The sequence below is a fragment of the Manacus vitellinus genome, unplaced genomic scaffold (genome assembly GCF_001715985.3).
Source record: "Manacus vitellinus isolate BGI_N305 unplaced genomic scaffold, ASM171598v3 scaffold_156_pilon, whole genome shotgun sequence".
NCBI lineage: Eukaryota > Metazoa > Chordata > Aves > Passeriformes > Pipridae > Manacus > Manacus vitellinus.
The window spans coordinates 83,459-96,640 of NW_021939102.1; the positions used below are offsets into that span (position 1 = coordinate 83,459).

Consider the following 13,182-nt stretch of genomic DNA (forward strand, 5'->3'; position numbering starts at 1 on the left):
GCATCATGCCCCTCTCATCCCGCAGGTGACCAGGGAGATGGAGCTCACCCCAAATATCTTGGGGGATCCCTGGGATTTTTTTTTTGGTGGGGTGTAGTGGGTTTTTGTGGCCAGGTTTTGGTAGTGGGGAGGGCTATAGGGGTGTCTTCTGTTAGAAGCTGCCAGAAGCTTCCTCTCTCTGGTGGAGCCAATGCCAGCTGACTCCAAGATGCACTTCCTGCCGCTGGCCAAGGCCGAGCTAATTAGGAGTAATACTAATGCCTCTGTGATAACATATTTAAGAACAGAAGGTTGTTGTGCAGTGAAAATTCCAGCCAGGTGAGAACTGAGTGGGAACATGTGAACAACAATGCAGACACCAAGGTCAGTGCAGAAGGAGGGGCAGGAGGAGATCCGGGTGCCGGAGCTGAGGCCCTGCAGCCCATGGTGCAGACCATGGCGGGACAGCTGTGCCCCTGCAGCCTCTGGAGGAGCATCAGGGTGCAGAGACCCACCCACAACCCATGGAGGAGCCCATGCTGGAGCAGGTGGATGCATGTGACCCTGTGGGAGGCCCAAGATGGAACAGGGTCCTGCCAGGGACCTGCAGCCCATGGAGAGAGTAATCCACACTAGAGTAGGATTTTCCTGAGTGGGACTTTTGGCCCCTGTGGGGGACCCATGCTGGTACAGCTCATTTGTGAAGGGCTGCACCCCATGGCAAAGTGATCCATGGGACAGGAGTTTGTTAAGAACTAGGATGGACTTACACCGGAGAGGTTTATCAAGGACTGTCTCCCGTGGGAGAGACCCCACGGAAAGCAGGGGAATGACTTGTCTCCCTCAGCAGTGGCAGAAACATCGTCTCACTATAACTCCCATTCCCCATCCCCCTGCACCACTGGGGGGAAGGAGAGAGAACATGGAAGGAAGGAGAGATGGGGGGAAGGTGGTTTTAAGATTATTTTACTTCTCACTCTTTTGCTCTGATCCTGATAGTAATATATTTAAGTAATATACCCACTTTGAGATTGTGTTGCCCATGAAGGTGATCAGTAAGTAACCTCTTCCAGCTCTTAATTCATGAATCCTTAGCTGTTTTTCTCTCCTCTCTCCAGTTGCAGAGGGGAGTGAGAGAGTGGCTTTAGTGGGTACCTGGCATCAGACCAGGGTCAACCCACTACAGGGGGAATATCTGGAGCTTGGAGAACTCTAAAGCTGAGCTCCAAATGCCCTTTGGGATGACCCTGGGGGGTCCCCAGGAGGTGGGTTTTTTTTGTGGGGGTTCTGGTGGTGGCTGCCAGCAGAACTCTGGTGGTGGGGGACAGGATATGGGGCCAGAGATGGGAGACTCACCAACAGCCTGGAGAGCACAGTAGCTTGGAGAAGAGGGAGTGACAGCAGAAAGGCACAAAAAGAGTTAACAGCAGCTAAGCTGTACACCTTGCTCTGCTGAGCCAGGAGAAGGTAATTACCTAAAAGATTGTTCTGCCTGCTTTGCTAGAAGAACATTGTGGGAGCACTAGTTACTGTCTTGTTCTGTTCCATTCACTTGATCAAAGTTTCATTATAGAAAGAATGCTAGGGAATCATAAAAAATAGACCACAAGGTAATAAATCAGGTAAACTAGATGTTTGAATTAGATATAGGGGCCCAGAGCCAGGATTTTGCAAGCTTGAAGAACTTAGGTCACCTAACAAAGAAAGTTGAAAAGTTCGCGCTTGATGAAGACAAGCATGGCGACCACCAGGGGATGAAGGCTCAGGGTGTCAACCACCACAGTAGAAGATTGCGCATGATCAAAGAAAATTCTGGAAAGTCTCCGCCCAGAGACCAGCCTACTGCACGTTAGAAGGTGTAACCATATATCCAAAGTGTATAAAATGGCTTGGTTTTGCACTTTCCGAGTCGAGCAAGTCTGTGCAGTGCAAACTGCCTTGCTCTCAATTGTTGCAATAAAAAAATACCTTGCTGCTTAAAGACACAAAATCTCTGAGCAGTTCTTTTATTCCAAGGTTTTTCAGCATCAGGAGCCTGGAGGAGCAGGGAGCCTGGAGAGGAGAGACCCCTGGGACCCTGAAGTAGGGAGCCCAGGACCCCCAGCAGCCTGGAGAGGGGGACTCCAGAAAGGGTGACCCTCTGGAACCCAGCACACTGAACCAGAGAGTCAGGGGAGAAGGGCCCCCCGGGATGCCCCAAACCCCTGGTATCCCTAAGAGAGGAAGGACCCCCAGGACTCATGGGATCCCCAGCAATCCAGAGAAGGGGGACCCCCAGAACACTGGTTATAAATCCAAGAGTGGAATTTTTCTTCCCCCTGCCCCCACTGTAGGAAAGAGGAGTTTGGATAGAAGGGGGAAGGGAGTCAATTAGCTTTACAAAAGATCTAGCCCGATTCCTAGCTAACGGCCCATCAAAGGCTGGAGGGGGGGGAGGAGGAGTTTGGGATTTTTTTGTGAAGCTGACCGGCTCGGAAGGGGAGAGGTCAGACTGCTGAGTTCTCTCTCTGGGACAGAGAGTGGGGTCTGTGTGCGTACATTTGAAGAGAAGGCCTGGAGGCCTGTCTTTCTGGCTTCTTGTCCTGGTCAGCCCTGACTGCTGGCCTCAACCTGCCTGAGAGCTGTCTTTTGTCTCCAGCCCGGATCTGCTGTGCTTTCATCAGAGAGGTCTGTGCTCACTGGGAGAGAAGGGAGGAGCCTTGAAACACCGTCATCTGAGGACGACAGTGAGTCCCGTGGGGGTGGACTGCTTTCCCTTCTGCCCTTCTTCCACTGGGGGAAGGGTCTCCGTTTTCTTTTCGGCTTCTCCCGCGGTCCGAGACCACCCCCCAGACCCCTCCCCAGGCCCCTCCCCGCGCGGTGACCGCCAGAGCCCGACTGCGCCCCTGCAGGTCAGCACGGAGAACTGCAGGCTCTGCCCGACTGCGCCCCTGCAGGTCAGCACGGAGAACTGCAGGCTCTGCGCCTCCGGCGACCCAACAGCGCCCCTGCCGGCCGTGACAGAACTGCGCTGAAGGACAGAGAAGTATTCAGACCTTTTCTTTTGTTTGAAGGGACTTTCTGGGTACAGGACTATTGTCTAGTTGTTTTTGTGTTCTGTTACTGTTCTTGCCAATATACATATATCTTTTAATAAAGGGCTGTTATTTCTTCTTTTTTTTTCCACACTTCCTCAATTAAAGCCCCTTAATTTTGAATTTACAATTGCTGAGAGAGAAGAGTTTGGTTTGTCTCATAACTCATCCTCTTTAGCAAACATTCCAGTCTCTTTAAATTGAGACAACATCAAAATGGAGAGACCAGAGAGGGGGACTCGTGGGAGGGTTTTTGGACTGAATCTTAATCATTTAGAGATTTGGAGAACTCAGTCTTGGTGTTTCTGAGTTTTTGGGGGGCTGAATCTTGATGTTTTGGAGGTTTATATGGACACAAGATGATTGGTGATTTCTAGAGATGGACTTGGGCAGGAGGAACCCCCAAGCCAACGCACTCATACCTTGTTTTTCCCCCCAAACCAGGATTTCTCCTTCCTAAACCTTGGTCAGATGGAGGAGGAGGCTGTGAGGAAGCAGCAGGAAAAGCCCCCTGATATGCCTCAGGAGGAGGGGCTCCAAACCCAGCCCAGGGTGCTCTGAGCAGGAAAGACCCACCCTGTGCCAGGAAGGTGGCCGGAGCTTGAGCCAGGGCTCTGAACTAGTGGTCCCTGAGCAGCTTCAGATCAGGGAGAAGCCTTACAAGTGCTTGGAATGTGAGAAGAGCTTCAGCCAGAGCTTCCACCTGATCTGCCACCAGAAGATACACCGCCAGCTCCCTCATCACCCTTGGGTGGATCCCATCTGGTCCCATATACTTGCCCCCGGTGTGGTTCCAGACACTCCTGGCATAAACCCAGCTGCTTCCAGTCACTTCTAGTAGAATACCAACTGCCCCCATCTTGGTCCAATTTGCTCCCAGTCACCCCTGGTATGGTTCCACTCACTTGTAGTCATTCGCAGTATGTTTCTAGTCACTCACAGTATGTTCCCAGTCATGTCTAGTTTGAACCCAGTTGTCCCCAGCATGCTCCCAGTCACTCTCAGTGGTCCTAGTTGCTCCCAGTATGATCCCAGTTGTCTCCATCATGATCTGCTTCTCTAAGTGTATCCCAGCTGTACTTAACATCATCCCAGTTGACCTCAGCATGCTCCCAGTCACTCCTACTATGATCCTTGTATGAACCCAGTCACTGTCAGTCACTCCCAGTATGATCCCAGTGATCCCTAGCATGGTCCTAGTTCCTCCAAGTTACCCCCAGTATGGTTCCAGTTCCTTCCAGTATGATTCCAGTACGGTCTAGGCACTCCCAGTATGATTCCAGTCAATCCCACTGTGGTCCATTCAATTCCAGTGTCCCCTAGTACAATCCCAATATGATGCCTGTCACTCCTAGTCATTCCCCTTATAATCTCAGATGCCCCCAGTGTGGTTCCAGTCACTCTCAGTATGAACCAGATTGCTTCTGGTCACTCCCAGTAGGAACCCAGTCAATTCCAGTCACTCCCAGTATGGTTCCAGTCACTCTCAGTATGATCTCAGTATGATTCCAGTATGATCCCACTCACTCTCAGTCATTATCAGTATGATCCCAGTTGTCCCCAGCATGGTACGAGTTGCTCACAGTTTGATCCTACTCTCTCCCGGTCACTCCCAGTATGATCCCAGTCGCCCCCAGCATAGTCCTGCTTGCTTCCAGTCACCCCCAATATAATCTCAGGTGCTCCCTCTAGGGTCACATTCAGTTTCAATCACTACCCATATGACCCCAGTATGTTCTCTGTCACTCCTAGAATAATCCCAGTATGATTCCAGTCACTCCCAGTCACTCCCACTCACTCCCAATCAGATCACAGTTGCCCCCTGTGTGGTCCTAATTGCTCCCAGTCACTCCCAGTATGGTTTTAATAATCTCCAGTATGATTCCAGTCACTTCCATTATGGTCCCAGTCAGTTGCAGTCACTCCCAGTATGATCCCAGTCACCTGTAATATGATGCCATTTGCCCCCAGTGTGGTTGCAGACACTCCCAATATGAACCCATTTTCTTCCAGTCACTAGTAGGATCCCAATTGCCCCCACCTTAGTCCAAGTTGCTCCCAGTCACCCCCAGTGAGGTTTAGGTATTTTTCCGGTCACTTCCAGTATGATCCCAGTCACTTCCAGCTACTCCCAGTAGAATCATAGTCACTCCTGGTTACTCTCAGTATTATAGCAATCACCTCCAGCTTGGTTGAAGTTGCTTCATTCATCCCAATCAGTCACCCCCAGTATTATCCCAGTCAATTCCTGTCACTCCCAGAGTGATTCCATTATGATCCCAGCCACTCCCAATATGATCCTGGTCTCTTCCTCTATGGTCTCAGGCAGTTCCAGTCACTCCCACTAAGGTTCATGTAAGTTCCACTCACACCCAGTATGATTCCAGTCTGATCTCAGTCACTCCTTCTATGGTCTTAGGCAGTTCCAGTCACTCCCAGTATCATTGATTCCACTGTCCTGTTACTGACAAAGATATCAAACAGTACCGATCCCATCCCCCTCCCTTGAGGATGCCCCTTGTCACCAGCCTCCACTCTGCCATTGAGCTGTTGGCTGCGACCTTTTGAGTGTGACCATCCAGCCAATTCCTTATCCACTGAGTGGCCCATCCCTCATATCCATATCTCTCCAGTTTGGAAACCAGGGTGTTGTGCAGACAGTGTCAAATGCTTCGCACGAATCCAAGTGGGTGACATCAGTTGCTCTTCCCCATTCACCCCTGCTGTAACCCTGTTGTGAAAGACACCAAAGTTGTCAGGCTTGATTTGCCCTCAGTGAAGCCATGTTGGCTGTCACCAGCCACCTCCTTATTTTCCATGTACCTTAGCATGGATTCCAGGAGGATCTGCTCCATGATCTTGCCCAGCACAGAAGTGAGGCTGACCAGCCTTGTCCATGATTAAACATGAAAGGATCCAGCTTGGCTTCATGTTGTCCCCAAAACAGGTGGGGTGGACACCAGGGACAATGTCACAGATGCAATCAGATCTTCTCCAGGGCCACCGTGGGGCTCTGGGTGCCTCCAGAGCAGTGGAGGAGCTGGAGACCAAGGGCTTGAAAGACCACAACTGCCCCCCACTGTTCCCAGGATACCTCAATGCCCTCAAGAATTTGATCTGCATGTTGATCTCCTTCTGTCCATCTTCCTGGAGAAGGAGATACATGCCTAAACTTCCATCCTCTCCACACCCTCTCTACAGGTATTTATGGAATTCATGAGGCCCCACAGTGTCTTTCCATTCCAGCACCCTCAACCTTCTCCAGTCCCAGTCATCATATTGGTGGCCCTTCCCCATGTCTGGTTTAAAGCTCCCTGAGGCGTCTGGTCACCTTACTGGTGATGACCCAGTTGTTCCAGCTGGTCAGATGAATCCCACCACCTCCCAACAGACCTTCTCAAAAGTGAATCCATAATCATGGAAGCCCAAACCTTGAGTACGGCACCAACCAAGTGCTCCAGTCCCTTCATAACCATCCACAGACTCTCTCCAGTATGGCCATGTCTCCCCAGGACTGGGAAATGCTGTTCCTGGATCACACAGGTGAAGAGACCCTGGGGGGGGCAGGTTGAGCTTCTGGCCCATGGTTAATGTCCCTCCCTTGGCCCAAGGCCACCCCTGGGGTCATCGCTTGGGTAATGTCCCCATGGCCAACCCTGGGGCCGTTGCTTGAGTAATGTCCCCACAGCCACCCCCAGGGCCATCACTTGGGTAATGTCCCCACAGCCATCCCCAGGACTGTCACTTGGGTAATGTCCTGAAGGCCACCCTCAGGACTATCACTTGAGTAACATCCCCACAGCCACCCCAAGGGCCATCACTTGGGTAATGTCCCCACGGCCACAACTGTTGAGATCAGACGTACTGTTGAGATCAGATGTACCGGATGCTGGCTGTTAGCAGTGATCTGATAACACTCCCCTGAGGAAGAAGGATCTGTCACCCACTTGCGCAACAGCCACAGGAGTTGAGACACCCAAAACACACAAAAGAGCAGTTTGCACCCCAGAGCCCCTCACTCCTCTCTGAAGGCGTCTCCTGGACGCCATCTCAGCTCACCATGGTCAGGTACAAGGTGACAGTGGCCACAGGTGATGTGGCAGAAGCTGGCACCAAGAACTCCATCTCCATCACCTTGGTGGGCAGCCGAGGCGAGAGCCGCAGGACCACTGTCTCCCTCTTGTTCCTGCCGGGACAGGTGGGGATGAGGACACAACGCATGGCAGAGCTGTCCTGGGGACATGAGAGGTGGCATAGGCTGTCCCAGGGACATAAGGGGTGGCACGAGCTGCCCTGGGGACATGAGGGGCTGCACAGACTCTTCTGGGAATACAAGGAGATGGTGGAAAGGGATTTGGGGGAGGATACTGGGAAAGGGGTCTTGTGGGGGTGGGTGGGAAGAAGTCTTGGGAGATGGTGGGAAGGGATCTTTTGAGGGGGGGAATGGAGGAAAGGGGTTCCAGGGGTGTAGAGGAAAAGGATTTGGGGGGGATGGTGGAAGATAAGGATCCTGGAGGGTTGGAAGCAAGGGGATGCTCTGAACCTCTTCTCTGCTGGTGTCCCCTGGTGCCACCCTGGGGCATCTGCCCACTCTTCAGAAACCATTCTCTCCTCTTCAGGAGAAGAACCTGTCTGTGGACTGTGGGCAGGACCTGGGCCCTATTGTCCTCATCCGCCTGCACAAGTGGCGGCTCTTCTTGGAGGATGCCTGGTTCTGCAAGGATGTCCGGGTGACAGCCCCTGATGGCACCCTTTACCGCTTCCCCTGCTACCAGTGGCTGGAGGGGGTCACCATGGCGGAGGTGCGGGAGGGCTCAGGTAAGACGTGCCTAACCCCCAATCCTCCTCTGACGGCTGGAGGTCCAACCTTGACACCATCTCCTCCTTTCCAGGGAAGAAGCTGGCGGATGATGAGTTGCAGATCCTCAAGGGAACTAGTGGTATGGCAGGAGGCTTTCTGGTGACAGTGGGGACATGGGGACAAGGCCCACCTTGGCCAGGTGGGCTGGTCAGCAGTGATGCTGATGTCTGCCCCCATGTACTACATCAGGTGGAAGAACTTCGCCCAGGGCTGGCCCCGTTGCCTCAACGTGGGCTCCATCCTCGAGTTGGACTCAGATATCCAGTTTTCCTGTGTCAGAGCCACTGACTTCACTGGTTTCCTCATCTTACAGTAAGCACTGCCCTGAGGCTGGGTAGGACCTGGATGGTGGTGGGAAGAGGGGCCAGAGAAGAGAGGAGGTTGTGCTGAGGTCCCCCTCTGCCCTGTAGAGGGGCCTCCCACTTTCTGTCAGGGTTCCTGCTGAGAAGCACCTCCTGGGACAGTCTGGATGAGATGCGCACCATCTTCTCCCGGACACAGGGAAGAGATATTGGTGGGTGCCTTGTGTGTTCCCCTCCCCACCACTCAGGGCTTCCCTTTCCCTGGAGGATGGGTAAGTGGGTGCTGATATCTGACCACCCTGCTAGTCCCTGAGTACGTGGCCAAGCACTGGCAAGAAGATGAGTTCTTCGGTTACCAGTTCCTCAATGGCAACAACCCCATCATCATTCGGTGCTGCACTGCTTTGCCGCCCAAATTCCCAGTGACACCAGAGATGGTGGCTGGCTCACTGGGGAGTGGCACTGACCTGGGCAAGGAGCTGCAAGAAGGTCGGATTTTCATCGTGGACTATGAGGTGTTAGACGACATCCCAGCTGACACCATTAATGGGCGCCAGCAATACGTGGCAGCCCCACTCTGCCTCCTTCACCAGGGCACTGATGGGCTCCTGCGCCCCATTGCCATCCAGGTAGGGATGCCCCACATCCAACTGTGCTGTGGGGAGGGTGAGGATGGTCCCAGACCATGGGATGGTGTCCCACAGCTCAGCCAAACACCAGGACCCTCCAGCCCCATCTTCCTGCCGAGCGATGACGAGTGGGACTGGCTGTTGGCCAAGACCTGGGTGCGCAATGCTGACTTCTACATCCACCAGCTCCTCACCCACCTGCTGAAGACCCACCTGTTCGGGGAGGTCTTTGCCATTGCCACCCTGCGCCATCTGCCCACATGCCACCCCCTCTTCAAGGTAAGGTATCCCCTGAGGGCCACCTGCTGCCCCCTCACTCATCTGACAGTGGTAATGGCCCATGCGACACCCTCCCCAGCTTCATGTGGGGGGTCCCTGGTCACCTGCCAGGTGTTGGTTCCCCCCTCAGCTCCTCATGCCCCACTTCCGCTTCACACTGCACATCAATACCTTGGCGCGCAGCGTCCTCATCAACCCTGGCGGCCTCATCGACAAGGTAAGCCCTGGGGCCTGGGAGTACTGGGCTCTGCTGGGGACACTGGGGCCTCGTGGGAGCACCGGGGGGCACTGGGGTGTACTGGGGTCATTGCGGTCAGTCTGCTGGAGTCTGCTAGAGGCACTGGGGGCCACTGAGAGAACAGTGGGCACTAGGTGCACTGAGGGGTATTGGGGTCTACTTGGGCACTAGGAGGCAGAGGTCTACTGGGAGTTCTGGGGGGTACTGAGGTGCTACTGAGAGCACTGGAGTGTACTGGAATTGCTGGGGAACAGTGTTGTGTACTGGGGAAACTGGGGGGCCCTGGGAAATATGGGAGCCCTGGGAGACACTAGAGAACCTAGAGGGAGGACACTGGAGAGCACTGGGGTGCACTGGGGGACTGGGTGTGTACCTGGAGGACTGGTGCCCTGGGAACACTGGAGGACACTGAAGTCTGGCACCTCCTGCCCTGCCCACCCATGGGTGTCTCTCCTCTCCCAGGGCTCAGGGGTGACCTATGAGGGGCTGAAGCTAGTGGTGCAGCGGGGCCTGGAGCAGGTGACCTACACGTCCCTGTGCCTCCCTGATGACATCCACCACCGTGGCATGTCCCATGTCCCCAACTACCACTACCGGGATGACGGGATGAGCCTCTGGGAAGCCATTGAGAGGTGAGACCAGTTTCGGGGGTTGGAAGTGGTCTTGGGTGTGCCTCAGGACCTCACAATCATCTCATCCCTGTGGCAGCTTTGTCACCGGCATTGTGACGTTCTACTATGGTGGGGATGCTGCAGTGTGCGGGGACACGGAGCTGCAGGCCTGGGTGATGGACATCTTCACCAACGGCTTCTTGGGCAGGACCTCCTCAGGTAGCACACCTGCAGCTGCCACGGCATGTCCCCAGGGGTGGCAGGAGACAGGGACAGGAACCCGAGGTTCTTGGCTGTCCCCCTCCCACCCAGGTGTTCCCTCCTCACTGCAAACAGTGGAAGAGCTCATCAAGTTCCTCAGCATGGTGATGTTCACCTGCTCGGCTCAGCACGCAGCTGTCAACAATGGGCAGGTGAGACAGGAGCCAGAGACCTAAAGGATGTCCCCAGCTGTGCTGGGGTCATGTCCCCCTCCCAGCCTTTTATGTGCAGGAGGGATGTCCCCATCCTGAACCAATGTCCATGTCACACTAATCTACATGCCAGAGGGATGTCCCCATCTTGAACTAATATCCACATCACACCACTCTACATGCCAGAGTGGTGTTCCCATCCCTCCTGTCCCCATATTGTAAGGACTTCCCCACTCTACCTCAGAAGAACGTCCCCATCCAATGTCTCCCCATGCCAGAGGTATGTCCCCATCCATCCCCTCTTCATGCAGGAAGGGATGACCCCATCTGTCCCATCCTCTCTCCACGGTGGAGAGAATGTCCCATTAGTCCATACTGGACAGGATGTTCCTATCCATCCCCTTGCCATGCTGGGAATATGTTCCCATCTCGCCCCTCTCTGTGCCAGGGGATGTCCCCACTCATCCCCTTGCTGTTTTGGGAGGGTGTCCTCTCCAGTGACGTGTCCCCCTGCAGTATGACTTAGGTGCCTTCGTCCCCAATGCCCCATCCTCCATGCGCCACCCACCACCTCGCGAGAAGGGACGGGCCTTCCTCCAGCACTTCCTCGACACGGTCCCTGAGGTGGCCACCACTGCCAACATCCTAGTGACCCTGATCCTCCTCAGCTCCCAACTCAAGGACAGGGTGAGTCTGTCCCCACAGTTCCCATGGCCTCCCCAAGTGGGTCCATGGGGCTGGTAACCCCAAAAGGCGTCCACAAGGCTGGATGTCACCACCTTTGGTGTCCTCAATCCTGGAGGGTGGCCACCATTCTTCCACTGCTACCAGGGTGCCAGAGAACCCCCCAATAGCACCAAGGTGTTGAAGCTGAGGTATCTCCATCCCTGTCCCCCCAGAGGCTCCTGGGACAGTACCCTGAGGAGCGGTTCACAGAGGTGGAACCTCGGCGGCTTATCCGGGCCTTCCAAAGGCGGCTGGAGGAGATCCGAGACCGGATCGAGGAGAGGAACTACCTGGCTGAGCTGAGATACAACTACTTGAACCCACTGGAGACTGAGAACAGCATCTCCATCTGAGTGCAGTGGCTGCACCCACGCAGCACCCGCAGCACTCTGAGCAACCCCAGCACCTGGACACCCAATGCACCCAGCACCTCCAGCTCCCAGCTACAGCAGCACCCCACACATAGCCACCCCCAACACTCCTGTCACCCAGCATCCTGCACTTGGACAACCCCGGCACCCCCAGGACCCCACACTTGGACGCCCTCAGCACCCACCTCCTCAGCACCCTCAGCACCCCCAGCACCCCCTGCCCCATTTCCTTCCCTCCAATAAATGCCAGCTGTCAGTCAAACCCTCACTGTTCTGGGGGGGCACTCTAAAACTACAGGAACCCCCTGGTCCCTCCCCACAGCCCCCACTCAAAGTGGGAGCTGGATTGGGGCAACTGAGACATGATACCCGCTGCTCCCAGTGGTTCCTTCCAGTGCTCACAGTGTCCATCACTGGTCCCCAGTGACATCAGTGTCCCCCTGCAGTGCTTGCCAGTTTCCCCAGCGCTCCCAGTGTCCTCCTCAGTGTTCCCAGTGCCCCCCTATTACGGGGTAGACTGGGAGCTTCAGGCAAAGTTTATTAGAGAAGATACTTTTGACTCACAAGGTCCAGAAAGGATCCCGAACACCCCAAAACTCACAGAGGACCCTTGGCTTTCTAAACTCCTTCTCCAAGGGGAATGTTGGTGTGGCTGCACCCAATTCAAGCCCAGCTCCCTCAGCCTCTCCTCACAGGCAAAGTGCTCCAGCCCCTTCACTAAACCTGCTCAAGCTTACAGACATCTTTCTTATGTTGAGGAACCAAAAACAAGGCATGGTAACCTTGATAATCCATCACCTTGATAGGGGTCACACAGGGTGCTCCTGGCCTCCCTTGTTGCCTCCTGCCCAGCTCCCTGCCCACCAGAGTTTTCTTACTGGACTGCTCCCAGCCAGGCAGCTCCCAACCTGTGCCATGGCCAGGATGAGTTCCTTGCAGGGGCAGACACTGGCATTTGTCCTTCTGGGATTTTATGAGGTTCCTACCAACATGTGCTCTCTCCCTCCTTGAAGCCCCTCAGTGAGCAGAGGTCTGAGAGACCTTTCCAGTAAAGACTCAGGCAAAGAAGCCATGGAGTCCCTCAGCACCACATCAGCATCTACTGGAATTAAATCCCCCTCCCCATTCCACAGTAGCTCTGCATTTCCCTCTTTGATCTTTGATCTCCAGCAGAGAGATTGAAGCTCTATTTGCTCTTGGCTTTTCTTGCAGCCACCAACTCCAGGTGAGCTTTGTCTTTCCCACAGTCCCACCTGCACAGCCCAGGCCATGCACAAAAATTCCTTGTCTGGACCTGGCCTTGCTGTCACCAGCAGCAGCTTCATGACCCCTGTTCGTAACCTGTCCTGTGACATCCCAGGCCTGCTTCCATCACATGGCCCCACAACCCCAACTGTGCAGGCCCAGCCCAGGACAGGAGCACTCAGGGTGGAGAATGGACCCTCTGATGGGATGTCCAGGGCAGTCCTTGGGACTTGGTCACCCCAGAGCTTTCCTGTTCAGCAGCCTCTCCAAGATCTTGGAGAGGCTCTGTCACAGAGAGTCCTGCTCCAGGATCTGCCAGGCTCTGGGCCAGAAGAGAGGCCAGGCAGGACTGACCATGGTCCTGGAACAGGCCCTGAGCCCAGAAGGAGGATGGAGGGGGGCACAGCAAAACTCACCCATAATCCTGGGCTGAGCAGCCAGTGCCAGAAATGGC

At 54.6% G+C, this 13,182-nt stretch overlaps 1 protein-coding gene across 1 annotated transcript; it reads left to right on the plus strand.

Annotated features, from left to right (window-relative positions):
• The first annotated feature begins 7,113 nt into the window (after nucleotides 1-7,113).
• LOC103763832 (hydroperoxide isomerase ALOXE3) lies at nucleotides 7,114-11,518 on the plus strand. Its single transcript, XM_029958441.1, has 13 exons — nucleotides 7,114-7,251; nucleotides 7,673-7,871; nucleotides 7,946-7,990; nucleotides 8,067-8,226; nucleotides 8,325-8,428; nucleotides 8,523-8,845; nucleotides 8,921-9,124; nucleotides 9,255-9,341; nucleotides 9,825-9,994; nucleotides 10,071-10,192; nucleotides 10,286-10,386; nucleotides 10,903-11,073; nucleotides 11,286-11,518. Exons 1-13 carry the CDS (start codon nucleotides 7,114-7,116, stop codon nucleotides 11,463-11,465), a joined length of 2,004 nt encoding a protein of 667 aa, XP_029814301.1. The 3' UTR covers nucleotides 11,466-11,518.
• The last annotated feature ends 1,664 nt before the right edge of the window (nucleotides 11,519-13,182 follow it).